Below are 25962 nucleotides of genomic sequence, written 5' to 3'. Positions count from 1 at the left end.
ATAAGCATAATATACAATTGTTCTTGTGTTACTTGCTGTTGAAGAAAAAAATTGCCATTGGCGAACATGTAATTTACTTGTAAAGCCATTCAAAATGTCCATACGTTTTGGTTTTAATAAGAGCCACTATTAAAAGGGTAAGCATAGATCCATGTGTATGGTGTATCAGTATGTGTAATAGCATGAATTGCTAAAACGTTTCCCCTCAAATCACATTTATGAAAGAAGCCGCTCAACTGACACAACTCACACCTTTGGGTCTAACTCGCCATTTAGAATAACAAAGGTAAAACACTATAAACGTGTAGTTTACTTGTGTATGAAGTTCTGACATAGTAGTTTTGCCTCGCTAAAGCACCAATCAATGCTAATCTTCCTTCTCAAATCGTCACGTCATCTCCTTGGCGACAAAATCACGTGATATTTTTTCGTGCAGTTCCTTCCGAATAAACCTCCAAAGCCGAAGGTTTAACCGCACTCGTAACTACTTTTTAATTCAAAACTGTCCTCCAATGTTACCTTAAAATGTCTCTATATTTGTCAAGACTGTAGACTTGTACGGAAGTAACTGTAGTTTAATGAGTCTAAAGTCCTGCTCAGGTGTGTTTTTTTGAGCGGAATTACTCCAAAGGATTTTGCTGACAGAAGATTTTCGCTTTCCAAACACTTTTCAGTTTTTGACCATTAGAAATATGAAGCTGATAATCCTCAATGACTATGACCAAGCGAGCGAATGGGCCGCAAAATACATTAGAAGCAAACTCCTGCAGTTTAAACCTGGCCCAGACAAGTATTTCAGTCTTGGGCTTCCAACTGGTAAGTTTACAGCTGTCACACATTATTTCTCTTCCTGATGCAGTGCAGTAGTTAACTAACACAACCATACGAATGCCTTTGCAAAATGGCACACTTATATCACATGTACTAGATGTACTAGACCCACTGAAAGTTTGTCTTGTGCACTTTTGTTTGTCTTCTTTTGTACTTTGTAGGAGGCACTCCATTGGGCTGTTACAAAAAGCTGATTGAGTACTACAAGAAAGGAGAGATCTCATTCCAGTATGTGAAGACTTTTAACATGGATGAATATGTTGGTAAGGCATCATCTTGCAACCATGACTAAAAGGCTGTGGATTACTTTGAACCTTTCACCCCTGTTTAGGACTTCCCAGAGAGCACCCGGAGAGCTATCATTCCTTCATGTGGAACAACTTTTTCAAGCACATAGACATAAGATCTGAAAACACCCATATTCTTGATGGCAATGCAGCTGATCTCCAAGTCGAGTGTGATTCATTTGAAGACAAGATAAAAGCAGCTGGAGGGATCGAGCTCTTTGTTGGAGGTCAGGTGTTCATCATGCTTGTAATTCACTACAATTGCCTTACAACATATGAATTTAACCTATTATCTTTTTAGGAATTGGACCTGATGGCCACATTGCTTTTAATGAACCTGGTTCTAGCCTGGTTTCTCGAACAAGGGTCAAGACTCTGGCACAAGACACAATAATAGCAAATGCACGGTTCTTTGATGGGAATCTGTCCAAAGTGCCCACCATGGCTCTGACTGTGGGAGTGGGCACAGTCATGGATGCCAAGGAGGTGGGAGCACAATTAACATGATCTGTGCAATTAATTAATTATTTAAAAAAATGAAATTGAAATTGTATTGAGTCACTTTGTTGCACAAAATGTAAACTGAATTTCAGAATCAGAATTACTATTTTCATCCCCAAGGGGAAATTGTTTGACTGAACTATATGCAGTTATTTCTAACATTTATTATTATGATTGTCTCTTGTCACAGGTGATGATTCTCATCACTGGAGCACACAAAGCATTTGCTCTGTACAAAGCCATAGAGGACGGTGTCAATCATATGTGGACAGTGTCTGCTTTCCAGCAACATCCACAGACTCTCTTTGTGTGCGATGAGGATGCCACCTTAGAGCTGCGGGTCAAGACTGTGAAATACTTTAAAGGTGATCAATCATATTGTACAATCACAAATCCTGCTCAGAATCCCTTTGGTGGTAACATTTTTCTTTTCTTTTTCTTCAGGAATGATGCATGTGCACAACAAGCTGATAGAGACACCTCCACTGCTGTAACTATACTGTACAATTACATATAAGTATATCGTTTGGGGGAAATTTCCCTCGAAACACTCAGACATTCATGTGTATGTTCATTTTGTAATATTTGCTTTCTATTTTCATTAAAACTGGCATTTCTGGGTGTTGTGTTTGAACTCTTTTTTTTTCACTATGTTGATTTGTCGGTGATTAAACTATGATGAAGTCGGCAGAATTGAAAATGCAAAGTAGAATAACAGAGCCGCACACAACCACGCACAGAGAGCCACACACAACCACGCACAGAGCCACACAGAGCCGCGCACAGAACAGAGCCGCAGTTTCCCACGCGCCTGAAGCAGTCCCAGTTTGTTGTTGGGAGATGGCCTAGAAGCAGTCTCACGGTATCATTTCGTTAGCTTCTCTCTACTTGATATATCGCAGTTTTATCACCGAAGTGGAAAGAGGCAATAAAACAGTCCTCTACCACGATGGCAGAACAAAACGACAACGTGCGATATCACGAGGTAAGCGTCATCGTTTCGATTGTTGTGATCGCTAAACCGAAAGAGCTGTCGGTAGCTAGCATTAGCACTAGCATTAGCCACTGTGCTAAGCGAAATCAACATTTATAACTATTTAAAAAGATTACTACCGCACCAAAACAAGCTATTTGAAGTACAACAGTCGAATGCATTTATTAAATAAGTAAACACTTTTGGTGAAATCACATTTTATTCCTCTTTTTATGTAGTAGTAGTAGTAGTGCCTTCTTCTGGCCTCCTAGATAGACATCGATCTGTTTACACTCAATATTATGATTATTATGGGTAATCTTTGACACTCCTGTTCATTTTATCTGTGACCTCAAACAAAGTTCAAATGACTAAAGAAAGAGCAGATTGCGCCTTTCCAACTTGCATCACTCACTGAGCTTAACGATCACTGTCTAAATGTCTGGTAAAGCTGCTTCCACAGTCTATCCACAGTGCACACATGTATAAACCCTGCATGAATATGAATCGTCACGGATATGTTTGATCTGAATAGTTTTGAATTGTTTGTAAAGCTGGTGAATGAGGAGGAGCTGGCCCAGTCTTCTGAGCAGACCACCACCCGGGACGAGCCCCCGCCCTACAGCAGCGTCAGTGCAGCTAATGCAGGTCAGTCCCTCTCTGGGCCAAGTTGTATTTTTGATGTATTCATGCATGTTTTAAGTAACATTACACCTGTATTGTCCTGCGACTAATACTGGATTGCTTAGCCCCAGAAAATTATATCTTCTCCTACCCTCTTTCCCTGCGCACATCCCTTATATTTATCTAAAATGTCACAGAGCAACTTGTAAAAATAAAAAAAACATGTAAATAACAATCTGCAGCTTAAGGTGAAAAGTCACGATCAGTTCTGCAGTTTTGAACACGAAGACAATGAGCATGTTTCTATTCATGAACTGTTTTATATCAATATTGCGGTTAACAGTAAACACAATGTAAAATAATGATTGATTGATTGATTGATTAATTGATGTTATACTTTGATTCTAAGTAGGTACCTGGAAAAAAGCTCCCCAATTACCCAGATAGACACAGAACAAGCCCACTTTGTCCCTCTGGACAGTGGCTCAGTAAACACATTTTTTTGTATCCACTAGGGCTCCAACAATCAATTACTTCCGTAGTCAAGTCAAAATATCAAACAAACAAACACTACACTTTTTCTACCAAATGAGGTGTATTTATAGAGAATAATGTACCACTAAATTTCTAATGCATATCCTGTCATTGTGATAAAACCTGTTTTGATTGCAAATGGCATGTGTTTCCTCCAGAAAATGATTAATGGTTATTGAAAATGATCAACTATTATTTTGGTAGCCGACTAGTCATGATTATTGCAGTTATTATAAGTTGCAGTCATAGTCTCTACAAGTCTGCAAATATTATTTGAGGGATCATGTTTGTGTATGTCTTTCATTGGTTTTGCAAATTGTGTTTGTTTTGTAGCTTTTTTCGAGTACAAGGAAGATGCTGGAAGCTTTCCTAATCCTCCTTCCTACAGTGTAGCCACTTCTTTACCCTCCTATGATGAAGCTGAGAGGAGCAAAACTGAGGCGACTGTCCCTCTGGTCACAGGAAGAGTCCGGGTATGTAATTTTGCAAAAGGTGTTATATATTGATTAGGCCGTGTGATCATATTTTTTCCCGTTCTTTTTTCCCTAGGAAGAAGACTTGGTCGCTCGAGATGACTTTGAAGATGCCGATCAACTTCGAATAGGAAATGATGGCATATTTATGCTCACTTTCTTCAGTAAGATAGAAATGCATTTCTTTTTAAACATATACACATTTACTGCAAATGTTGGTGGAACAATCTCACTTTGTTTCTACAGTGGCATTCCTCTTCAATTGGATTGGTTTCTTCTTATCTTTCTGTTTGACCACCTCCGCTGCTGGCCGATATGGAGCCATCTCTGGCTTTGGCCTGTCTCTCATCAAATGGGTTCTTATTGTTAGGGTAAGAGTTGTTTCTTAAGCTGTATGGACTGCAGTATTAATAATTATAATTGAAAAATAACTGTCTATACATTTTTAGTTTTCTACCTACTTTCCTGGTTACTTTGATGGACAATACTGGTTGTGGTGGGTGTTCCTGGCCCTCGGTAAGAATGGAGATTGTCTATCATTTCTGCTAAAAGTATTTTATATCAATGTATATTTTTCTGTCTCCCCAGGCTTCATGCTGTTCATCAGGGGTTTTATTAACTATTCGAGAGTGCGGAAACTGGCAGATCCCACTTATGCCTCTCTTCCTCGAACAAGAGTACTCTTCATTTATTAGAGGTAACATACTTGGACGCACAGATAACAGTTTTAATAATACTTTCTACAGTCAATTAACAAGTTGGCTGTCCTTTTTAAGCTACGCGGATGAACTGAATATGCCCAAGATGAGCGTCAAAGTCAAACGAAGACGGGCTAGTTGTAGGTGAAGATATCTGTTAATATTCAGGAATAATTGATCTTATTTGTTTACGTTATTAATGGAAAGTAGTGAGATGTAATTGTTCCTTTGTGTAATCATTAGTGGCGAATGTTAAGTGCTAATTACATCTTTGTAATGTGTGAGTAATGCCTTAAATCATTTGATGGTAGCATACAAGCATGCATCTGTCCTTATGGACAATTTTGGCAACTTTCTAGACACCGTTAATGCATGCAGAATACTCTCAACCTCTTTCACTACCACACCACCATATTTACTTCAGTTATAAACTACTCAGTAAATGAAAACTCACCTGTTGGCTTTAAGTGGTGTGGCCAGTTTTGCAACCAATAGAGGGCAGTGTTCTCTCATTTAGTTACAACGTTTAGCGCCTCCGTAAGGAAAAATACATGCTTGTAATATAAATGTTTCATCTAATGCAGTGCATCAGGGAACCATGTGTTAGATGTTAGGGAAAAACTGTCCAATCAGAAACAAGGATTTGACTCACAAATACAAAATTGCTGCATAAGAAGTTTGTATCTTTAAGTTCAAGGAGGAAAACCAGATAGACCAAAAACCAGCCCAATTTTCTGGTTCCCATTCATTTGGATACAATGCGGTTATTAGATTTTGTCTATTAAATAATAGACAAAATCTATTAGATAAAGCCTATTAAATTAAGCACAAATGCCATATTCAGATGGATATTTTTACCTGATTTATTGAGTGGATATCCTTTTTTGTTATAAGGATGCAGTTTAAGATTATGATATAATATATATATATATATATACTATATTAAAGAATGTTAAATGCAAATGCACTTTTAGAAACTCACATTTTAAACTGAAGAGAAGTAATCATGAGGTTCTGCACAGGGATGTCAAACTGTAGTAATCATGAAATTTGTGGATATTGTAGCTGGCTTTAATCTAACAGATCAAACTTTGCCTCATAACTCCATTACATGGTAAACCACCCGCTTTGACTAAAAGCTTATTTCTATGATGATGTGCTGCATCCATAGTGTTTGGCTGTTATGAATCTGTACAGAACGCAAAGTGTTAAATAAATGTCACATTTCAATTGTTTGTCTCAAACCATTTCTGCTATTCTGATAACATATTTTTTACATTACAAATCATATTTAGGTTTACATGAAAAGCTGTCACAACTCATACCAACTTAAAGAATTTAAGAGTTTCCACTTCAGTGCCTCAGATGAATCTTAATTATCTTGCTGTGTAACGGTGCGAACCCTAATTTATCCGGGAGTGTCCTAAAGCAAGACTCTCCCGTACTCGGCACAAATCTCAAAGATGCCTTTGAGCTTTATTAACATTAACCGTTGTATGATTTTTAAAACTGAGGCTAATACCTAAGCTATAATTTGTGTATCTTAGCTCTAAAGTGTCTGGGCTTTAACATAGAAACCGTTTAATGTGCACCTCTGTTGGGCCACGTGCTCTGGACATGTCATTTCATGGTCGTCATTTCTCTTAAGTGTAGCTCTCTCATATTTGCGGATACACTGCCTGACCAAAAAGGAAAAAGGCCACCACCTGCATGTGGGGTTGCTGCAGTCGGTCAGTTCTAGGTTTTAGCAACATGTGAGATCAGCTGACTACCTGAACATGCTGAATGACCGTCCATCAGTGGATTTCTTCCCTGACGGCACGTGCATGTTCCAAAATGACAATGCCAGGATTCATCAGGCTCACATTGTGAAAAATTGTCAACATTTTCACAAATCTTTGGGACGAGCTGGGGAAGGCTTTGTGCAGTGGTCACTTTCCCCATGAGCTCGATGAAAAACATAATGCAACACTGGATGGAAATAAAGCTTTTGACATTGCAGAAGCTTTATTGAAACAAATCCACAGCAATTGTGGGCTCTCATCAAAGCCAAAGGAGGTCTAACTAAAATTGCGAGTGACTTTTTTTTTTGGGTCAGGTAGTGTACATTCTAGTGGTTCTCAAATGTGCACATGGGCTCCCTCTAGTACACAGTAATCTACAGTTCTATTAGTTAATTTCAATTGTATCCAGATTTCTGTTCTGTAGATTAGAGAACCTTTATCTGTCCCGGAATGTGTGGACATTTTAGACCTGGTTTAGATCTGGTGGTACTCAAGAAACCAAGTATGATCATTGATGGTGAGAAGCACAGCACTGAGCCCAGGTTAGTTCAAAGCTACTGGTGTTAACAGTAGATGTTTAGTAGTGTTTCTGTTAGTGTGTTAGTTAACAAACATCTTTAGTTATTGGTCTTCTTCCCGCTGCCGTTTGTGTTAATGGGTTATACATGACATTCATTATTCACTGTTGAAGGTTATTTCTCTGAATCGTGCACTTGTCTGGAGAGAAAGAAGACCGCTTTCTGTCCGATGTGGGTCCTTGGGCCCAATTTGGATTTCCCGTTCTTTTTCAGACCCACATACCAATTCATCTCCCTGTATTTTTTGGATTGATATGTGTTGTAGCGGTTTTCCTCCAGCTTCTCCAGGAAATAACATTCATCATTTACTGTGGGCTGAAAGAAGAAAATAAACATTACTCATGATGGCAGGTTAGTGATGCTGTTTTTTAAAATGGAGATCACGTTCAAGGGCAACTTACAGAGCTGTACAAACGACCCTCGCCGTTCATGGCAAGGTACATTCCAGCTTCCTCCCCAAAGATGACCACGACACCAATGTCCACAGCCTTGAGCTTCAAAAAGACTGTGGGGGGGGGGGGGACAGTTTTGTTAGTTTTGGTTTATCAATAGTAGTTCAAAACAGGCCTACACCGCTGCCCTCTGCAGTGCATCCCAGGACAGAGCTTACTGTGTGCGTCAGCATCGCCCCTCTGGCCCCGCACTGTCCCATCGGGGAGAAGCTGGAGGTGGTGTCCGCCATTCATGCAGTAGAGCCGAGTGAGGCGCTTGTGGTCCGGCAAAAAGGCACTGAAGTCCGCCCTCTGCACAGTCTGCTGCTCCGCCACGTCTCCGTCCATCACGAGAGACAGCAGATGGGTCCGGTTTCCACCCGAACAGAGGCGCGAATCGCGGTGAAAGGTGATGAATGCGCCGCGCTCCGTCAGCGCTGGTCAGGTGTCAGGCTCGGGGGCGCGCACAGGGGACCACACGGGCAAGGAATGCGCGCCCCCGCCTTTCCTCAAGATGCTCCAAACGGCCCGGTTATTTGTCTTAAACGTAAACTTGGTCTAAAGCCTTATTTATTCATTTTAAGGGTCATTGATAATGTGTCAACAAAGTTTTTTCACCCAAACCTTTTATCTGTCGAGATTTAAGGGAGATAAATTATTCTACCCACGTGCGTTTTATCGGTTGGACCTAAATGGCCAATGGATCTATGTCATTTACTTCTATTAAAAGACACAGCTGGCCACATTTGACTTTTTTATTTGTATAGAGCAAGTATAAATACAACCCTCTAAACCTAAATGCCAGATGACTGATGGGCTATAAAATGTAAACAAAAGAAAAAATAAAAGAGGTTAATGGCAAAACATTTGTTAACAAGAAAAACACAAGCCAAAAGCAACAGTTCGACCTTTAATCAATGGAGGAAAAGAGGGACAGGGCTCACTAGAGAATAGTACACAGGGTATAGAAAAAAACTATTATCAGGAGACAAGTACACCACATATTCTTTACATTGGATTATATGTACATATTCAAATCTTTAAGCTAAACAAAGTTTAGAGAAAGCATATATCAGTGAAACATGATCAGTCCTTGATAATTTCCCAAAAGGTAATGTCTGCATATGTTTTATACAAAATAGATTTTCAAACAATATTTGGGTAGTGCAATATTTTAAGATTCAAGCTGGTTGATTACTTTCACAAACAGTTTTTAGAGTGAAAAAGACTCCTACCCTATTCACAGTATTACAGAAATGGACCAAAGCTGTCACTTAATAAAAAAAAATAAAAAAAAGTACTAAAACACGAGCTGTAAAATTGTGTGCGAGTTTAGAATAGCTTATACGGACATAAAAGTTGTCTTGTTTCGGCTTTGGTCACCTGTTGAACACAAACATATATGGGTTTTTGTGCAGCCTGGGTGGTTTCTGAGTTTGTTTTCCTGAAAATCTGACCTGCAGAGATAAGGGTTTATGGTGAATCTCAAATAGCTTATATATTGTGAAACTAAAACAGAAAGCAGCCACAGTTTGTTATGTAAAAGGTGATACATTGTTTTTTTGTATTGCATATATAGTATTCCTCAATATTATACAGATTGAGGGTAATGTTTTCATGTAAAGAGGCAAGTGTGTGAGTTAAAATATTTACCTGTATATATATAAAAAAAAAAAAAAGCAGCAGCAGAGATTTTGGATACACTGAATGTGAAAGTAACCCACATGTGACGTATAGGCAGTCAACCAAGATCATGGATCTGTACCAGAAATAAAGACGTGCACCTCAGACGTTGGGCCGGGCTGTGTTCACAATCTGATACATTAACAGTCCATTAAAGACAATAAAAAGACAGACCGGAGACGACACTGAGGAATCCAAACTTGGTGTCTTGGGTCATAATGAGCATGATGCAAATACAGAAAGTTGTATAAAATGCATTTAAAACCTTAAGCATGAGTGAAATAAAATTGCATGATTACCGAGTGTAAGCAAAACGTTTCCCAAAGCTACATTTTCAGCTCCATGTACTTTGAGTAAGAAGCACCAGTTTGTATTTTGTAGCCATTTTTGGAATTTTAACAAAGTGCCACATTTGATCTGCAGTTCATAACTTCACAGCTCATTTGTCTTTGCGCTTCAACACAAGCGAGTCATTTATTTTGAGGCCAATCATTTAAGTGCTGGTTTGAACGGGGTAAAAATGTAGCAACACATTTAAAATCCTCACTGACAACACAGAGAAAACAATATATTTATATATTTATTTGTGATCACAAAATACATCCAAGTGCTTCTATGATTAAATTCTGAGATTCAAGGATTGGATAAACTGGGCCATCGTTTTACTTTACCTTCAGGTTTTACTCACAAATACTGACAAAAATTCAGCTTCACTGAGAAGACGAAACAGGGATTTTGGCACTGGATGACGTTTACTGTGGGTGGGGCTGAATGCTGAGTGTTTAACATAGAGACCTGTGTGCAAATATACATATACTCGACACAGGGGACAAGTGAAAGACGGGGCAACGTGGCTACAGAGTGCTGTGTGTGTTAAAAGGGTCACGTTATGGCCAGCTGTGCAAGACTTCTCTGCAATGAATCTGAGCGTTTGATTCACAACTTGTCAAAATCAAATGCACAAGAACAGAAATGCATAGGCTCTATAATAAACCATTTACAACATGCCTTTTCTGTGACATGACAGAATGACAACAACTTCAGGTTTACAACATCAACAAAGCAGAGACAGCGCTTTGTATGGAAGGAGCAATGTTAAAAATAAGTAATGCAACAATAATGCTAAAAAAAAAAAAGTTAAAATGCTAACCACACAAAATATCCCCCATTTTCTGATTGGTTGACGCATGTATTCTGTCACATCCCACTAAACTATCAGGGCAAAGGAAGGGCTAAAACGGTGGGTTATTTCCTAAAGCAGCCTTTTAAAGCCTTTCGGAGGATACAAAGTACTCGCATCGCACTCATTTATTGTGCAGGAGATTGGATTTGAGAAAAATTATCTTTCAGTGTTCACTCTCCATACTACAGATCATCTCTGCAGAAGACGACTGAGTTGTCACATCTAAGACAAACACAGCTACTTAAAAATAAACCTTGTGACTGCATGTTGAAAGTATGAATGCATGCATGAAAGTACAACCACCGTAGGCTGGGGGTAGACCATGACGTGTGTTGAGAAGCATCATGCCTTGGAAAAGCAGGAAGAAATAGATAGGATGATATTTCAAGAAAAAGGCACATAATTTTCCCTTTTTTACAATGTGTAAACTTGGAAGAGTTTTGCTTGTTTGGAGAAATAATCCTTAAAATCAGCACATGTGGGTCACATGTGTCAAAGAAATGTCCATGATTCAATAGATCAAAAGAAAAACATTTTTGTTTATGACTAAAACAACATTTCAAACTCTTAAAACAAATTAGAAACAAACAATCCAAAGATCTAATTTCATTAAGCTCTGCTACCATTTGTATGGTAACAATGACCTGAAAGAAAACTTATAAATTGATATTATGAAAATGTAGAAAACACTATCAGAACCTCTATAAAGAGTAGTTATCTATTCAAGATATTGTTCTGATTTGGAAGGTAAGAAACCTGAGACGACATGGATGTTTGCCTATTTCTCTGTGATTATACAAAACAATTCCTATGCGGTACACATCGTATGCTATACCAAAAACAAAAGCTGTGTTCTCTCTTTGTACCTCCTCGGTTCCCCACCAGACCAGTGTGTCAAAGCCAGGGGAGACCAAATTGACTCGTGGGGGGTCTTTAGGGCTCGTGCTGCTCCGGGGGTGAGGTGGGTGATAAGGGATATTTAAGGCATTGTGTTTGGGCTTGAGACAGTCATCTCTGGTGGAACAGGAGCGCTTTCACACTCCCAGCTTTGAATTTTGGTAACTGGTTGCTGATGATCTCGGCCAACATCTCTGGGAACTCCACGCTCAAGGACTTGTTCACAAAGGTGTAGAAGCAGAAGTTGAGGAGCCCACCAACCATCTGAAGAAACACATACATGTTATCAATTATGTTGTTTTCATTCAAGTGTCATCAGATCATCTCTGTCTCTGTGTCTCTCTCTGTGTCTCTCTCTCTGTGTCTCTCTCTGTCTCTGTGTCTGTCTCTCTCTCTGTCTGTCTCTCTCTCTGTCTCTCTCTCTGTCTCTCTCTGTGTCTGTCTCTGTGTCTGTCTGTCTCTCTCTGTGTCTCTCTCTGTGTCTGTCTGTGTCTGTCTCTGTGTCTGTCTGTGTCTGTCTCTCTCTGTCTCCTGTCTCTGTGTCTCTGTCTCTTGTCTCTCTGTGTCTCTGTCTGTCTCCTGTCTCTCTGTCTGTCTCCTGTCTCTCTGTGTCTCTGTCTGTCTCCTGTCTCTCTGTGTCTCTGTCTGTCTCTCTGTGTCTCTGTCTGTCTCCTGTCTCTCTGTCTGTCTCCTGTCTCTCTGTGTCTCTGTCTGTCTCCTGTCTCTCTGTGTCTCTGTCTGTCTCCTGTCTCTCTGTGTCTCTGTCTGTCTCTCTGTGTCTCTGTCTGTCTCTCTGTGTCTCTGTCTGTCTCCTGTCTCTCTGTGTCTCTGTCTGTCTCCTGTCTCTCTGTGTCTCTGTCTGTCTCCTGTCTCTCTGTGTCTTTGTCTGTCTCTCTGTGTCTCTGTCTGTCTCCTGTCTCTCTGTCTGTCTCCTGTCTCTCTGTGTCTCTGTCTGTCTCCTGTCTCTCTGTGTCTCTGTCTGTCTCTCTGTGTCTCTGTCTGTCTCCTGTCTCTCTGTGTCTCTGTCTGTCTCCTGTCTCTCTGTGTCTCTGTCTGTCTCCTGTCTCTCTGTGTCTCTGTCTGTCTCTCTGTGTCTCTGTCTGTCTCTCTGTGTCTCTGTCTGTCTCCTGTCTCTCTGTGTCTCTGTCTGTCTCCTGTCTCTCTGTGTCTCTGTCTGTCTCCTGTCTCTCTGTGTCTCTGTCTGTCTCTCTGTGTCTCTGTCTGTCTCTCTGTCTGTCTCTCTGTGTCTCTGTCTGTCTCTCTGTCTGTCTCTCTGTGTCTTTGTCTGTCTCTCTGTGTCTCTGTCTGTCTCTCTGTGTCTCTGTCTGTCTCTCTGTGTCTCTCTGTCTGTGTCTCTGTCTGTGTCTCTCTGTGTCTCTCTGTGTCTCTGTCTGTGTCTCTGTCTGTCTCTCTGTGTATCTCTGTGTCTCTCTGTCTGTCTCTGTCTGTGTCTCTCTGTCTGTGTCTCTGTGTCTCTGTGTCTCTGTGTCTCTCTGTCTCTGTGTCTCTCTGTCTCTGTGTCTCTCTCTGTGTCTCTGTCCCTCTGTCTCTGTCCCTCTGTCTCTCTGTCTCTGTGTCTCTCTCTGTGTCTCTCTCTGTGTCTGTCTCTCTCTGTCTCTCTCTGTGTCTCTGTCTCTGTGTCTCTCTCTGTGTCTCTGTGTCTGTGTCTCTCTCTGTGTCTCTGTCTCTCTCTGTGTCTCTCTCTGTGTCTGTCTCTCTCTGTCTCTCTCTGTGTCTCTGTCTCTCTCTGTGTCTCTCTGTGTCTGTCTCTGTGTCTCTGTCTCTCTCTGTGTCTCTGTGTCTGTCTCTGTGTCTCTGTCTCTCTCTGTGTCTCTCTCTGTGTCTCCCTCTGTGTCTCTGTCTCTCTCTGTGTCTCTCTGTGTCTCTGTCTCTCTCTGTGTCTCTGTCTCTCTCTGTGTATGTCTCCTGTCTCTCTGTGTCTGTCTCCTGTCTCTCTGTCTCTGTGTCTGTCTCCTGTGTCTCTGTCTCTCTGTGTCTGTGTCTCTCTGTGTCTGTCTCTCTCTGTGTCTCTCTCTGTGTCTCTCTCTGTCTCTCTGTGTCTCTCTCTGTGTCTCTGTGTCTCTCTCTGTGTCTCTGTCTCTCTCTGTGTCTCTGTCTCTCTGTCTCTGTGTCTCTCTCTGTGTCTCTGTGTCTCTCTCTGTGTCTCTGTGTCTCTCTCTGTCTCTCTGTGTGTCTCTGTGTCTGTCTCTCTGACTCTCTCTGTGTCTGTCTCTCTCTGTGTCTCTGTCTCTCTCTGTGTCTGTCTCTCTCTGTCTCTCTGTCTCTCTGTCTGTCTCCTGTCTCTGTCTGTCTCCTGTCTCTGTCTGTCTCCTGTCTCTGTCTGTCTCCTGTCTCTGTCTGTCTGTGTCTGTCTCCTGTCTGTCTGTGTCTGTCTCCTGTCTGTGTCTGTCTCCTGTCTCTGTCTGTCTCCTGTCTCTGTCTGTCTCCTGTCTCTGTCTGTGTCTGTCTCTCTGTGTCTGTGTCTCTCTGTGTCTGTGTCTCTCTGTGTCTGTGTCTCTCTGTGTCTCTCTGTGTCTGTGTCTCTCTGTGTCTGTGTCTCTCTGTGTCTGTGTCTCTCTGTGTCTCTCTGTGTCTGTGTCTCTCTGTGTCTCTCTGTGTCTGTGTCTCTCTGTGTCTGTGTCTCTCTGTGTCTGTGTCTCTCTGTGTCTCTCTGTGTCTGTGTCTCTCTGTGTCTCTCTGTGTCTGTGTCTCTCTGTGTCTCTCTGTGTCTGTGTCTCTCTGTGTCTGTGTCTCTCTGTGTCTGTGTCTCTCTGTGTCTGTGTCTCTCTGTGTCTGTGTCTCTCTGTGTCTGTGTCTCTCTGTGTCTCTGTCTCCTGTCTCTCTGTGTCTCTTGTCTCTGTGTCTCTTGTCTCTGTGTCTCTGTGTCTCTCTGTGTCTCTGTGTCTGTCTCTCTGTGTCTGTGTCTCTCTGTGTCTGTGTCTCTCTGTGTCTCTCTGTGTCTGTGTCTCTCTGTGTCTGTGTCTCTCTGTGTATATGTCTCTCTGTGTCTGTGTGTCTCTCTGTGTCTGTGTGTCTCTGTCTCTCTGTGTCTCTCTGTCTCTCTGTCTCTCTCTGTATCTCTGTGTCTCTCTGTCTCTCTGTGTCTCTCTCTGTCTCTCTGTCTCTCTGTGTCTCTCTCTGTCTGTATCTCTCTGTGCCTGTCTCTCTCTGTGCCTGTCTCTCTGTGTCTCTGTGTCTCTCTGTGTCTGTGTCTCTCTGTGTCTGTGTCTCTCTGTGTCTGTGTCTCTCTGTCTGTGTCTCTCTCTCTGTGTCTGTGTCTCTCTGTGTCTGTGTCTCTCTGTGTCTGTCTCTCTCTGTGTCTGTCTCTCTCTGTGTCTGTCTCTCTCTGTGTCTGTCTCTCTCTGTGTCTGTCTCTCTCTGTGTGTCTCTGTGTCTCTCTGTGTCTCTCTGTGTGTCTCTGTGTCTCTCTGTCTCTCTGTATCTCTCTCTGTCTCTCTCTCTGTCTCTCTCTCTGTCTCTCTCTGTCTCTCTGTCTCTCTCTGTCTGTATCTCTCTGTGTCTCTCTGTCTCTCTCTGTGCCTGTCTCTCTGTGTCTGTCTCTCTGTGTCTCTCTGTGTCTCTGTGTCTCTCTGTGTCTGTGTCTCTCTGTGTCTGTGTCTCTCTGTGTCTGTGTCTCTCTGTGTCTGTGTCTCTCTGTGTCTGTGTCTCTCTGTGTCTGTGTGTCTCTGTCTCTGTCTCTCTCTGTGTGTCTCTGTCTCTGTCTCTCTCTGTGTGTCTCTCTGTGTCTCTGTCTCTGTCTGTCTGTCTCTCTCTGTCTCTCTGTCTCTCTCTGTGTCTCTGTCTCTCTCTGTGTCTCTGTCTCTCTGTGTCTCTCTCTGTCTGTATCTCTCTGTGTCTCTCTGTCTCTCTCTGTGCCTGTCTCTCTGTGTCTGTCTCTCTGTGTCTCTGTGTCTCTCTGTGTCTGTGTCTCTCTGTGTCTGTGTCTCTCTGTGTCTGTGTCTCTCTGTGTCTCTCTGTGTCTCTCTGTGTCTCTCTGTGTCTCTCTGTCTCTCTCTGTGTCTCTCTCTGTCTCTCTGTCGCTCTGTCTCTCTCTGTCTCTCTGTGTCTCTCTCTGTCTGTATCTCTCTGTGTCTCTCTGTGCCTGTCTCTCTGTGTCTCTGTGTCTCTCTGTGTCTCTGTCTCTCTGTGTCTGTGTCTCTCTGTGTCTGTGTCTCTCTGTCTGTGTCTCTCTGTCTGTGTCTCTCTGTGTCTGTGTCTCTCTGTCTGTGTCTCTCTGTGTCTGTGTCTCTCTGTGTCTGTGTCTCTCTGTGTCTGTCTCTCTCTGTGTCTGTCTCTCTCTGTGTCTGTCTCTCTCTGTGTGTCTCTGTCTCTGTCTCTCTCTCTGTGTGTGTCTCTCTGTGTCTCTGTCTCTGTCTGTCTGTCTCGCTCTGTGTCTCTGTCTCTCTCTGTGTCTCTGTCTCTCTCTGTGTCTCTGTCTCCTGTCTCTCTGTGTCTCTGTCTCCTGTCTATCTGTCTCTGTCTCCTGTCTCTCTGTGTCTCTGTCTCCTGTCTCTCTGTGTCTCTGTCTCCTGTCTCTCTGTGTCTGTCTCCTGTCTCTCTGTCTCTCTGTGTCTCTGTCTCCTGTCTCTCTGTCTCCTGTCTCTCTGTCTCCTGTCTCTCTGTCTCCTGTCTCTGTGTCTCTGTGTCTCTGTGTATCTCTGTCTCTGTCTCCTGTGTCTCTGTCTCTCTGTGTGTGTCTCTCTGTGTCTGTCTCTCTCTGTGTCTGTGTCTCTCTGTGTCTGTCTCTCTCTGTGTCTGTGTCTCTCTCTGTCTCTCTCTGTGTCTCTGTCTCTCTCTGTCTCTCTCTGTGTCTCTGTCTCTCTCTGTCTCTCTCTGTGTCTCTGTGTCTCTCTCTGTGTCTCTCTCTGTGTCTCTGTCTCTATCTGTGTCTCTATCTGTGTCTCTATCTGTGTCTCTCTCTGTGTCTCTCTCTGTGTCTCTCTCTGTGTCTCTGTGTCTCTCTCTGTGTCTCTCTCTGTGTCTCTGTCTGTCTCTCTCTGTGTCTCTGTCTCTCTCTGTCTCTCTCTGTGTCTCTGTGTCTCTCTCTGTGTCTCTCTCTGTGTCTCTGTCTCTATCTGTGTCTCTATCTGTGTCTCTATCTGTGTCTCTCTCTGTGTCTCTCTCTGTGTCTCTCTCTGTGTCTCTCTCTGTGTCTCTCTCTGTGTCTCTCTCTGTGTCTCTGTCTGTCTCTCTGTGTCTCTCTCTGTCTCTCTGTGTGTCTCTGTGTGTCTCTGTGTCTGTCTCTCTCTGTCTCTGTGTCTGTCTCTCTGTCTCTCTGTCTGTCTCTCTGTCTCTCTCTGTGTCTGTCTCTCTCTGTCTCTGTGTCTGTCTGTCTCTGTGTCTGTCTCTCTGTCTCTCTCTGTGTCTGTCTCTCTCTCTCTCTCTGTCTGTCTCTTGTCTCTGTCTGTCTCCTGTCTCTGTCTGTCTCCTGTCTCTGTCTGTCTCCTGTCTCTGTCTGTCTCCTGTCTCTGTCTGTCTCCTGTCTCTGTCTGTCTGTCTCCTGTCTCTGTCTGTCTGTCTCCTGTCTCTGTCTGTCTGTCTCTCTCTGTGTCTGTCTCCTGTCTCTGTCTGTCTCCTGTCTCTCTCTGTGTCTCTCTCTGTGTCTCTCTGTCTGTCTGTCTCTCTCTGTGTCTGTCTCTCTCTGTGTCTGTCTCTCTCTGTGTCTGTCTCTCTGTGTCTCTGTGTCTCTGTCTCTCTCTTGTCTCTCTGTCTCTCTTGTCTCTCTTGTCTCTCTTGTCTCTCTGTGTCTGTGTCTCTCTGTGTCTGTGTCTCTCTGTGTCTGTGTCTCTCTGTGTCTGTGTCTCTCTGTGTCTGTGTCTCTCTGTGTCTGTGTCTCTCTGTGTCTCTCTGTGTCTCTCTGTGTCTCTCTGTGTCTGTGTCTCTCTGTGTCTGTGTCTCTCTGTGTCTCTCTGTGTCTGTGTCTCTCTGTGTCTGTGTCTCTCTGTGTCTCTCTGTGTCTGTGTCTCTCTGTGTCTCTCTGTGTCTGTGTCTCTCTGTGTCTGTGTCTCTCTGTGTCTCTCTGTGTCTGTGTCTCTCTGTGTCTGTTTCTCTCTGTGTCTGTGTCTCTCTGTGTCTGTTTCTCTCTGTGTCTGTGTCTCTCTGTGTCTGTGTCTCTCTGTGTCTCTCTCTGTGTCTCTCTGTGTCTCTGTCTCCTGTCTCTCTTGTCTCTGTGTCTCTCTGTGTCTCTGTGTCTGTCTCTCTGTGTCTGTGTCTCTCTGTGTCTGTGTCTCTCTGTGTCTGTGTCTCTCTGTGTCTGTGTCTCTCTGTGTCTGTGTCTCTCTGTGTCTGTGTCTCTCTGTGTCTCTCTGTGTCTGTGTCTCTCTGTGTCTCTCTGTGTCTGTGTCTCTCTGTGTCTCTCTGTGTCTGTGTCTCTCTGTGTCTGTGTGTCTCTGTCTCTCTCTGTCTCTCTGTGTCTCTCTGTCTCTCTCTGTCTCTCTCTGTCTCTCTCTCTGTCTCTCTCTCTGTCTCTCTCTCTGTCTCTCTCTCTGTCTCTCTCTGTGTCTCTCTGTCTCTCTCTGTCTCTCTCTGTCTCTGTCTGTATCTCTCTCTGTCTCTCTGTGTCTCTCTGTGTCTGTGTCTCTCTGTGTCTGTGTCTCTCTGTGTCTGTGTCTCTCTGTGTCTGTGTCTCTCTGTCTGTGTCTCTCTGTGTCTGTCTCTCTCTGTGTCTGTGTCTCTCTGTGTCTGTCTCTCTCTGTGTCTGTCTCTCTCTGTGTCTCTCTGTGTCTGTCTCTCTCTGTGTCTGTCTCTCTCTGTGTGTCTCTGTCTCTGTCTCTCTCTCTCTGTGTGTCTCTCTGTGTCTGTCTCTCTCTGTCTCTCTCTGTGTCTCTGTCTCTCTGTCTCTGTGTCTCTGTCTCCTGTCTCTCTGTCTCTCTGTGTCCTGTCTCTCTGTCTCCTGTCTCTCTGTCTCTCTGTCTCCTGTCTCTGTGTCTCTGTGTATCTCTGTCTCTCTGTCTCTGTCTCTGTCCCCTGTGTCTCTGTCTCTCTGTGTCTGTGTCTCTCTGTGTCTGTCTCTCTCTGTGTCTGTGTCTCTCTCTGTCTCTCTGTGTCTCTCTCTGTGTCTCTGTGTCTCTCTCTGTGTCTCTCTCTGTCTCTCTCTGTGTCTCTATCTGTGTCTCTCTCTGTGTCTCTCTCTGTGTCTCTCTCTGTGTCTCTCTCTGTGTCTCTGTGTCTCTCTCTGTGTCTCTGTGTCTCTCTCTGTGTCTCTCTCTGTGTCTCTGTCTCTCTCTGTGTCTCTCTCTGTGTCTCTGTGTCTCTCTCTGTGTCTCTGTGTCTCTCTCTGTGTCTCTCTCTGTCTCTCTGTGTGTCTCTGTGTGTCTCTGTGTCTGTCTCTCTGTCTGTCTCTCTGTCTCTCTCTGTGTCTGTCTCTCTCTGTCTCTGTGTCTGTCTGTCTCTGTGTCTGTCTCTGTGTCTGTCTCTCTCTGTGTCTGTCTCTCTCTCTCTCTCTGTGTCTGTCTCTCTCTCTCTCTCTGTGTCTGTCTCTCTCTGTCTCTCTCTGTCTCTCTGTCTCTCTGTCTGTCTCTTGTCTCTGTCTGTCTCCTGTCTCTGTCTGTCTCCTGTCTGTCTCCTGTCTCTGTCTGTCTGTCTCCTGTCTCTGTCTGTCTGTCTCTCTCTGTGTCTGTCTCCTGTCTCTGTCTGTCTCCTGTCTCTGTCTGTCTCTGTCTGTCTCTCTCTGTGTCTGTCTCTCTGTGTCTCTGTGTCTCTCTCTTGTCTCTTGTCTCTCTGTCTCTCTGTCTCTCTGTCTTTCTGTCTCTCTTGTCTCTCTTGTCTCTCTGTCTTTCTGTCTCTCTTGTCTCTCTTGTCTCTCTGTCTCTCTGTCTCTCTGTCTCTCTGTCTCTCTGTGTCTGTGTCTCTCTGTCTCGTGTCTCGCTGTGTCTGTGTGTCTCTCTGTGTCTCTCTCTGTGTCTCTCTGTGTCTCTCTGTCTCTCTCTGTCTCTCTGTGTCTTTCTGTGTCTCTCTGTCTCTCTCTGTCTCTCTCTCTGTCTCTCTCTCTGTCTCTCTCTCTGTCTCTCTCTGTGTCTCTCTGTGTCTCTCTGTCTCTCTCTGTCTCTCTCTGTGTCTCTCTCTGTCTGTATCTCTGTGTCTCTCTGTCTCTCTCTGTGCCTGTCTCTCTGTGTCTGTCTCTCTGTCTCTGTGTCTCTCTGTGTCTGTGTCTCTCTGTGTCTCTCTCTGTGTCTCTCTCTGTCTGTATCTCTCTGTGTCTCTCTGTCTCTCTCTGTGCCTGTCTCTCTGTGTCTGTCTCTCTGTGTCTCTGTGTCTCTCTGTGTCTGTGTCTCTCTGTGTCTGTGTCTCTCTGTGTCTGTGTCTCTCTGTCTGTGTCTCTCTGTCTGTGTCTCTCTGTGTCTGTGTCTCTCTGTGTCTGTGTCTCTCTGTGTCTGTGTCTCTCTGTGTCTGTCTCTCTCTGTGTGTCTCTGTCTCTGTCTCTCTCTCTCTGTGTGTCTCTCTGTGTCTCTGTCTGTCTGTCTCTCTCTGTCTCTCTGTCTCTCTCTGTGTCTCTGTCTCTCTCTGTGTCTCTGTCTCTCTGTCTCTGTGTCTCTGTGTCTCTCTGTGTCTCTGTCTCCTGTCTCTCTGTCTCTGTCTCCTGTCTCTCTGTCTCTCTGTGTCTCTGTCTCCTGTCTCTCTGTCTCCTGTCTCTCTGTCTCCTGTCTCTCTGTCTCCTGTCTCTCTGTCTCCTGTCTCTGTGTCTCTCTGTCTCTGTCTCCTGTGTCTCTGTGTCTCTCTGTGTCTGTCTCTCTCTGTGTCTGTCTCTCTCTGTGTCTCTCTCTGTGTCTCTCTCTGTGTCTCTCTCTGTGTCTCTCTCTGTGTCTCTCTCTGTGTCTCTCTCTGTGTCTCTGTGTCTCTCTCTGTGTCTCTCTCTGTGTCTCTCTCTGTGTCTCTGTGTCTCTCTCTGTGTCTCTCTCTGTGTCTCTCTCTGTCTCTCTCTGTGTCTCTGTGTCTCTCTCTGTGTCTCTGTGTCTCTCTCTGTCTCTCTGTGTGTCTCTGTGTGTCTCTGTGTCTGTCTCTCTGTCTCTCTGTCTGTCTCTCTGTCTCTCTCTGTGTCTGTCTCTCTCTGTCTCTGTGTCTGTCTGTCTCTGTGTCTGTCTCTCTGTCTCTCTCTGTGTCTGTCTCTCTCTCTCTGTCTCTCTCTGTGTCTGTCTCTCTCTGTCTCTCTCTGTCTCTCTGTCTCTCTGTCTCTCTGTCTGTCTCTTGTCTCTGTCTGTCTCCTGTCTCTGTCTGTCTCCTGTCTCTGTCTGTCTGTCTCCTGTCTCTGTCTGTCTGTCTCTGTCTGTCTCCTGTCTCTGTCTGTCTCCTGTCTCTGTCTGTCTCCTGTCTCTGTCTGTCTCCTGTCTCTGTCTGTCTCTGTCTGTCTCTCTCTGTGTCTCTCTCTGTGTCTCTCTGTCTGTCTGTCTCTCTGTGTCTGTCTCTCTGTGTCTCTGTCTCTCTTGTCTCTCTTGTCTCTCTTGTCTCTGTCTTTCTGTCTCTCTTGTCTCTCTTGTCTCTCTTGTCTCTCTTGTCTCTCTGTCTCTCTGTCTCTTGTCTCTCTGTCTCGTGTCTCTCTGTGTCTGTGTCTCTCTGTGTCTGTGTCTCTGTGTGTCTGTGTCTCTGTGTGTATGTGTCTCTCTGTGTCTCTCTGTGTCTCTCTGTGTCTGTGTCTCTCTGTGTCTGTGTCTCTCTGTGTCTGTGTCTCTCTGTGTCTGTGTCTCTCTGTGTCTGTCTCTCTCTGTCTCTCTCTGTGTCTCTGTGTCTCTCTCTGTCTCTCTCTGTGTCTCTCTCAGTCTCTCTCTGTGTCTCTATCTGTGTCTCTCTCTGTGTCTCTCTCTGTGTCTCTGTCTCTCTCTGTGTCTCTGTGTCTCTCTCTGTGTCTCTCTCTGTGTCTCTGTGTCTCTCTCTGTGTCTCTGTGTCTCTCTCTGTCTCTCTGTGTGTCTCTGTGTCTGTCTCTCTCTGTCTCTGTGTCTGTCTCTCTGTCTCTCTGTCTGTCTCTCTGTCTCTCTCTGTGTCTGTCTCTCTCTGTCTCTGTGTCTGTCTGTCTCTGTGTCTGTCTGTCTCTGTGTCTCTCTGTGTCTGTCTCTCTCTGTCTCTGTGTCTGTCTGTCTCTGTGTCTGTCTCTCTGTCTCTCTCTGTGTCTGTCTCTCTCTCTCTCTCTGTCTCTCTCTGTGTCTGTCTCTCTCTGTCTCTCTGTCTCTCTGTCTGTCTCTTGTCTCTGTCTGTCTCCTGTCTCTGTCTGTCTGTCTCTCTCTGTGTCTGTCTCCTGTCTCTGTCTGTCTCCTGTCTCTGTCTGTCTCTGTCTGTCTCTCTCTGCGTCTCTCTCTGTGTCTCTCTGTCTGTCTGTCTCTCTCTTGTCTCTCTTGTCTCTCTTGTCTCTCTGTCTCTCTGTCTCTCTGTCTCTCTTGTCTCTCTTGTCTCTCTGTCTTTCTGTCTCTCTGTCTCTCTGTCTCTCTGTCTCTCTTGTCTCTCTTGTCTCTCTTGTCTCTCTGTCTCTCTGTCTCTCTGTGTCTGTGTCTCTCTGTGTCTGTGTCTCTCTGTGTCTGTGTCTCTCTGTGTCTGTGTCTCTGTGTCTGTGTCTGTGTCTGTGTCTCTCTGTGTCTCTGTCTCTCTGTGTCTCTGTGTCTGTGTCTCTCTGTGTCTCTGTGTCTGTGTCTCTCTGTGTCTGTGTCTCTCTGTGTCTCTCTGTGTCTGTGTCTCTCTGTGTCTCTCTGTGTCTGTGTCTCTCTGTGTCTGTGTCTCTCTGTGTCTCTCTGTGTCTGTGTCTCTCTGTGTCTCTCTGTGTCTGTGTCTCTCTGTGTCTGTGTCTCTCTGTGTCTGTGTCTCTCTGTGTCTGTGTCTCTCTGTGTCTGTTTCTCTCTGTGTCTGTGTCTCTCTGTGTCTGTTTCTCTCTGTGTCTGTGTCTCTCTGTGTCTGTGTCTCTCTGTGTCTCTCTCTGTGTCTCTCTGTGTCTCTGTCTCCTGTCTCTCTTGTCTCTGTGTCTCTCTGTGTCTCTGTGTCTGTCTCTCTGTGTCTGTGTCTCTCTGTGTCTGTGTCTCTCTGTGTCTGTGTCTCTCTGTGTCTGTGTCTCTCTGTGTCTGTGTCTCTCTGTGTCTGTGTCTCTCTGTGTCTCTCTGTGTCTGTGTCTCTCTGTGTCTCTCTGTGTCTGTGTCTCTCTGTGTCTCTCTGTGTCTGTGTCTCTCTGTGTCTGTGTGTCTCTGTCTCTCTCTGTCTCTCTGTGTCTCTCTGTCTCTCTCTGTCTCTCTCTCTGTCTCTCTCTCTGTCTCTCTCTCTGTCTCTCTCTCTGTCTCTCTCTCTGTCTCTCTCTCTGTCTCTCTCTGTATCTCTCTGTGTCTCTCTGTCTCTCTCTGTCTCTGTCTGTATCTCTCTCTGTCTCTCTGTGTCTCTCTGTGTCTGTGTCTCTCTGTGTCTGTGTCTCTCTGTGTCTGTGTCTCTCTGTGTCTGTGTCTCTCTGTGTCTGTGTCTCTCTGTCTGTGTCTCTCTGTGTCTGTCTCTCTCTGTGTCTGTGTCTCTCTGTGTCTGTCTCTCTCTGTGTCTGTCTCTCTCTGTGTCTCTCTGTGTCTGTCTCTCTCTGTGTCTGTCTCTCTCTGTGTGTCTCTGTCTCTGTCTCTCTCTCTCTGTGTGTCTCTCTGTGTCTGTCTCTCTCTGTCTCTCTCTGTGTCTCTGTCTCTCTGTCTCTGTGTCTCTGTCTCCTGTCTCTCTGTCTCTCTGTGTCCTGTCTCTCTGTCTCCTGTCTCTCTGTCTCTCTGTCTCCTGTCTCTGTGTCTCTGTGTATCTCTGTCTCTGTCTCTGTCCCCTGTGTCTCTGTCTCTCTGTGTCTGTGTCTCTCTGTGTCTGTCTCTCTCTGTGTCTGTGTCTCTCTCTGTCTCTCTGTGTCTCTCTCTGTGTCTCTGTGTCTCTCTCTGTGTCTCTCTCTGTCTCTCTCTGTGTCTCTATCTGTGTCTCTCTCTGTGTCTCTCTCTGTGTCTCTCTCTGTGTCTCTCTCTGTGTCTCTCTCTGTGTCTCTGTGTCTCTCTCTGTGTCTCTGTGTCTCTCTCTGTGTCTCTCTCTGTGTCTCTGTCTCTCTCTGTGTCTCTCTCTGTGTCTCTGTGTCTCTCTCTGTGTCTCTCTCTGTCTCTCTGTGTGTCTCTGTGTGTCTCTGTGTCTGTCTCTCTGTCTGTCTCTCTGTCTCTCTCTGTGTCTGTCTCTCTCTGTCTCTGTGTCTGTCTGTCTCTGTGTCTGTCTCTGTGTCTGTCTGTCTCTGTGTCTGTCTCTCTCTCTCTCTCTGTGTCTGTCTCTCTCTCTCTCTCTGTGTCTGTCTCTCTCTGTCTCTCTCTGTCTCTCTGTCTCTCTGTCTGTCTCTTGTCTCTGTCTGTCTCCTGTCTCTGTCTGTCTCCTGTCTGTCTCCTGTCTCTGTCTGTCTGTCTCCTGTCTCTGTCTGTCTGTCTCTCTCTGTGTCTGTCTCCTGTCTCTGTCTGTCTCCTGTCTCTGTCTGTCTCTGTCTGTCTCTCTCTGTGTCTGTCTCTCTGTGTCTCTGTGTCTCTCTCTTGTCTCTTGTCTCTCTGTCTCTCTGTCTCTCTGTCTTTCTGTCTCTCTTGTCTCTCTTGTCTCTCTGTCTTTCTGTCTCTCTTGTCTCTCTTGTCTCTCTGTCTCTCTGTCTCTCTGTGTCTGTGTCTCTCTGTCTCGTGTCTCGCTGTGTCTGTGTGTCTCTCTGTGTCTCTCTCTGTGTCTCTCTGTGTCTCTCTGTCTCTCTCTGTCTCTCTGTGTCTTTCTGTCTCTCTCTGTCTCTCTCTCTGTCTCTCTCTCTGTCTCTCTCTCTGTCTCTCTCTCTGTCTCTCTCTGTGTCTCTCTGTGTCTCTCTGTCTCTCTCTGTCTCTCTCTGTGTCTCTCTCTGTCTGTATCTCTGTGTCTCTCTGTCTCTCTCTGTGCCTGTCTCTCTGTCTCTGTGTCTCTCTGTGTCTGTGTCTCTCTGTGTCTCTCTCTGTGTCTCTCTCTGTCTGTATCTCTCTGTGTCTCTCTGTCTCTCTCTGTGCCTGTCTCTCTGTGTCTGTCTCTCTGTGTCTCTGTGTCTCTCTGTGTCTGTGTCTCTCTGTGTCTGTGTCTCTCTGTGTCTGTGTCTCTCTGTCTGTGTCTCTCTGTCTGTGTCTCTCTGTGTCTGTGTCTCTCTGTGTCTGTGTCTCTCTGTGTCTGTGTCTCTCTGTGTCTGTCTCTCTCTGTGTGTCTCTGTCTCTGTCTCTCTCTCTCTGTGTGTCTCTCTGTGTCTCTGTCTGTCTGTCTCTCTCTGTCTCTCTGTCTCTCTCTGTGTCTCTGTCTCTCTCTGTGTCTCTGTCTCTCTGTCTCTGTGTCTCTGTGTCTCTCTGTGTCTCTGTCTCCTGTCTCTCTGTCTCTGTCTCCTGTCTCTCTGTCTCTCTGTGTCTCTGTCTCCTGTCTCTCTGTCTCCTGTCTCTCTGTCTCCTGTCTCTCTGTCTCCTGTCTCTCTGTCTCCTGTCTCTGTGTCTCTCTGTCTCTGTCTCCTGTGTCTCTGTGTCTCTCTGTGTCTGTCTCTCTCTGTGTCTGTCTCTCTCTGTGTCTCTCTCTGTGTCTCTCTCTGTGTCTCTCTCTGTGTCTCTCTCTGTGTCTCTCTCTGTGTCTCTGTGTCTCTCTCTGTGTCTCTCTCTGTGTCTCTCTCTGTGTCTCTCTCTGTGTCTCTGTGTCTCTCTCTGTGTCTCTCTCTGTGTCTCTCTCTGTCTCTCTCTGTGTCTCTGTGTCTCTCTCTGTGTCTCTGTGTCTCTCTCTGTCTCTCTGTGTGTCTCTGTGTGTCTCTGTGTCTGTCTCTCTGTCTCTCTGTCTGTCTCTCTGTCTCTCTCTGTGTCTGTCTCTCTCTGTCTCTGTGTCTGTCTGTCTCTGTGTCTGTCTCTCTGTCTCTCTCTGTGTCTGTCTCTCTCTCTCTGTCTCTCTCTGTGTCTGTCTCTCTCTGTCTCTCTCTGTCTCTCTGTCTCTCTGTCTCTCTGTCTGTCTCTTGTCTCTGTCTGTCTCCTGTCTCTGTCTGTCTCCTGTCTCTGTCTGTCTGTCTCCTGTCTCTGTCTGTCTGTCTCTGTCTGTCTCCTGTCTCTGTCTGTCTCCTGTCTCTGTCTGTCTCCTGTCTCTGTCTGTCTCCTGTCTCTGTCTGTCTCTGTCTGTCTCTCTCTGTGTCTCTCTCTGTGTCTCTCTGTCTGTCTGTCTCTCTGTGTCTGTCTCTCTGTGTCTCTGTCTCTCTTGTCTCTCTTGTCTCTCTTGTCTCTGTCTTTCTGTCTCTCTTGTCTCTCTTGTCTCTCTTGTCTCTCTTGTCTCTCTTGTCTCTCTGTCTCTCTGTCTCTTGTCTCTCTGTCTCGTGTCTCTCTGTGTCTGTGTCTCTCTGTGTCTGTGTCTCTGTGTGTCTGTGTCTCTGTGTGTATGTGTCTCTCTGTGTCTCTCTGTGTCTCTCTGTGTCTGTGTCTCTCTGTGTCTGTGTCTCTCTGTGTCTGTGTCTCTCTGTGTCTGTGTCTCTCTGTGTCTGTGTCTCTCTGTGTCTGTCTCTCTCTGTCTCTC

The 25962-nt window shown here is 45.0% G+C and overlaps 4 protein-coding genes across 4 annotated transcripts in view; 2 read left to right on the top strand and 2 right to left on the bottom strand.

The window, feature by feature from the left end:
- Positions 1 to 520: 520 nt before the first annotated feature.
- On the top strand, positions 521 to 2168 carry gnpda1 (glucosamine-6-phosphate deaminase 1). The gene is made up of 6 exons (XM_072438722.1): positions 521 to 816; positions 993 to 1094; positions 1163 to 1345; positions 1420 to 1604; positions 1810 to 1984; positions 2064 to 2168. The coding sequence occupies exons 1-6, from the start codon at positions 693 to 695 to the stop codon at positions 2111 to 2113; spliced, it is 819 nt and encodes a 272-aa protein (XP_072294823.1). The 5' UTR covers positions 521 to 692; the 3' UTR covers positions 2114 to 2168.
- A 239-nt stretch (positions 2169 to 2407) lies between these two features.
- LOC140353913 (NEDD4 family-interacting protein 1-like) lies at positions 2408 to 6151 on the top strand. Its single transcript, XM_072438710.1, has 7 exons — positions 2408 to 2604; positions 3147 to 3240; positions 4084 to 4223; positions 4300 to 4387; positions 4470 to 4594; positions 4673 to 4739; positions 4812 to 6151. Exons 1-7 carry the CDS (start codon positions 2569 to 2571, stop codon positions 4916 to 4918), a joined length of 657 nt encoding a protein of 218 aa, XP_072294811.1. The 5' UTR covers positions 2408 to 2568; the 3' UTR covers positions 4919 to 6151.
- An 835-nt stretch (positions 6152 to 6986) lies between these two features.
- On the bottom strand, positions 6987 to 8108 carry fgf1a (fibroblast growth factor 1a). The gene is made up of 3 exons (XM_072433480.1): positions 7894 to 8108; positions 7685 to 7788; positions 6987 to 7598 (listed from the first exon to the last, which is right to left on the bottom strand). Exons 1-3 carry the CDS (start codon positions 8060 to 8062, stop codon positions 7398 to 7400), a joined length of 474 nt encoding a protein of 157 aa, XP_072289581.1. The 5' UTR covers positions 8063 to 8108; the 3' UTR covers positions 6987 to 7397.
- Positions 8109 to 8611: 503 nt separating this feature from the next.
- The window catches only part of nr3c1 (nuclear receptor subfamily 3, group C, member 1 (glucocorticoid receptor)), a 59574-nt gene continuing 42223 nt past the window's right edge, over positions 8612 to 25962 (bottom strand). Inside the window, exon 9 of the mRNA XM_072438698.1 lies at positions 8612 to 11741. Within this exon, the coding sequence (XP_072294799.1) occupies positions 11589 to 11741 (153 nt within the window). The 3' untranslated portion in view covers positions 8612 to 11588. The remainder of the gene's footprint in view (positions 11742 to 25962) is intronic.

Source organism: Eucyclogobius newberryi, unplaced genomic scaffold (assembly GCF_026437365.1).
Source record: "Eucyclogobius newberryi isolate DKJ021-1_F unplaced genomic scaffold, fEucNew1.0.hap1 SCAF_11, whole genome shotgun sequence".
NCBI classification, from domain to species: Eukaryota; Metazoa; Chordata; class Actinopteri; order Gobiiformes; family Gobiidae; genus Eucyclogobius; species Eucyclogobius newberryi.
This window is presented reverse-complemented; position numbering and strand designations above follow the sequence as displayed.

Bases quoted from the DNA above. Each gene is read 5' to 3' on its own strand.
- gnpda1 (XM_072438722.1), top strand. From the start codon at position 693: ATGAAGCTGATAATCCTCAATGACTATGACCAAGCGAGCGAATGGGCC. The intron at 817-992 runs GTAAGTTTACAG...TGTACTTTGTAG, and splicing joins CAGTCTTGGGCTTCCAACTG to GAGGCACTCCATTGGGCTGT. The intron at 1,346-1,419 runs GTCAGGTGTTCA...TTATCTTTTTAG, and splicing joins GATCGAGCTCTTTGTTGGAG to GAATTGGACCTGATGGCCAC.
- LOC140353913 (XM_072438710.1), top strand. From the start codon at position 2,569: ATGGCAGAACAAAACGACAACGTGCGATATCACGAG. The intron at 2,605-3,146 runs GTAAGCGTCATC...TTGTTTGTAAAG, and splicing joins ACAACGTGCGATATCACGAG to CTGGTGAATGAGGAGGAGCT. The intron at 4,595-4,672 runs GTAAGAGTTGTT...ATACATTTTTAG, and splicing joins AATGGGTTCTTATTGTTAGG to TTTTCTACCTACTTTCCTGG.
- fgf1a (XM_072433480.1), bottom strand. From the start codon at position 8,062: ATGGACGGAGACGTGGCGGAGCAGCAGACTGTGCAGAGGGCGGACTTC. The intron at 7,789-7,893 runs GTAAGCTCTGTC...CCCCCCCCACAG, and splicing joins GGGCGATGCTGACGCACACA to TCTTTTTGAAGCTCAAGGCT. The intron at 7,599-7,684 runs GTAAGTTGCCCT...TTCTTCTTTCAG, and splicing joins AGGGTCGTTTGTACAGCTCT to CCCACAGTAAATGATGAATG.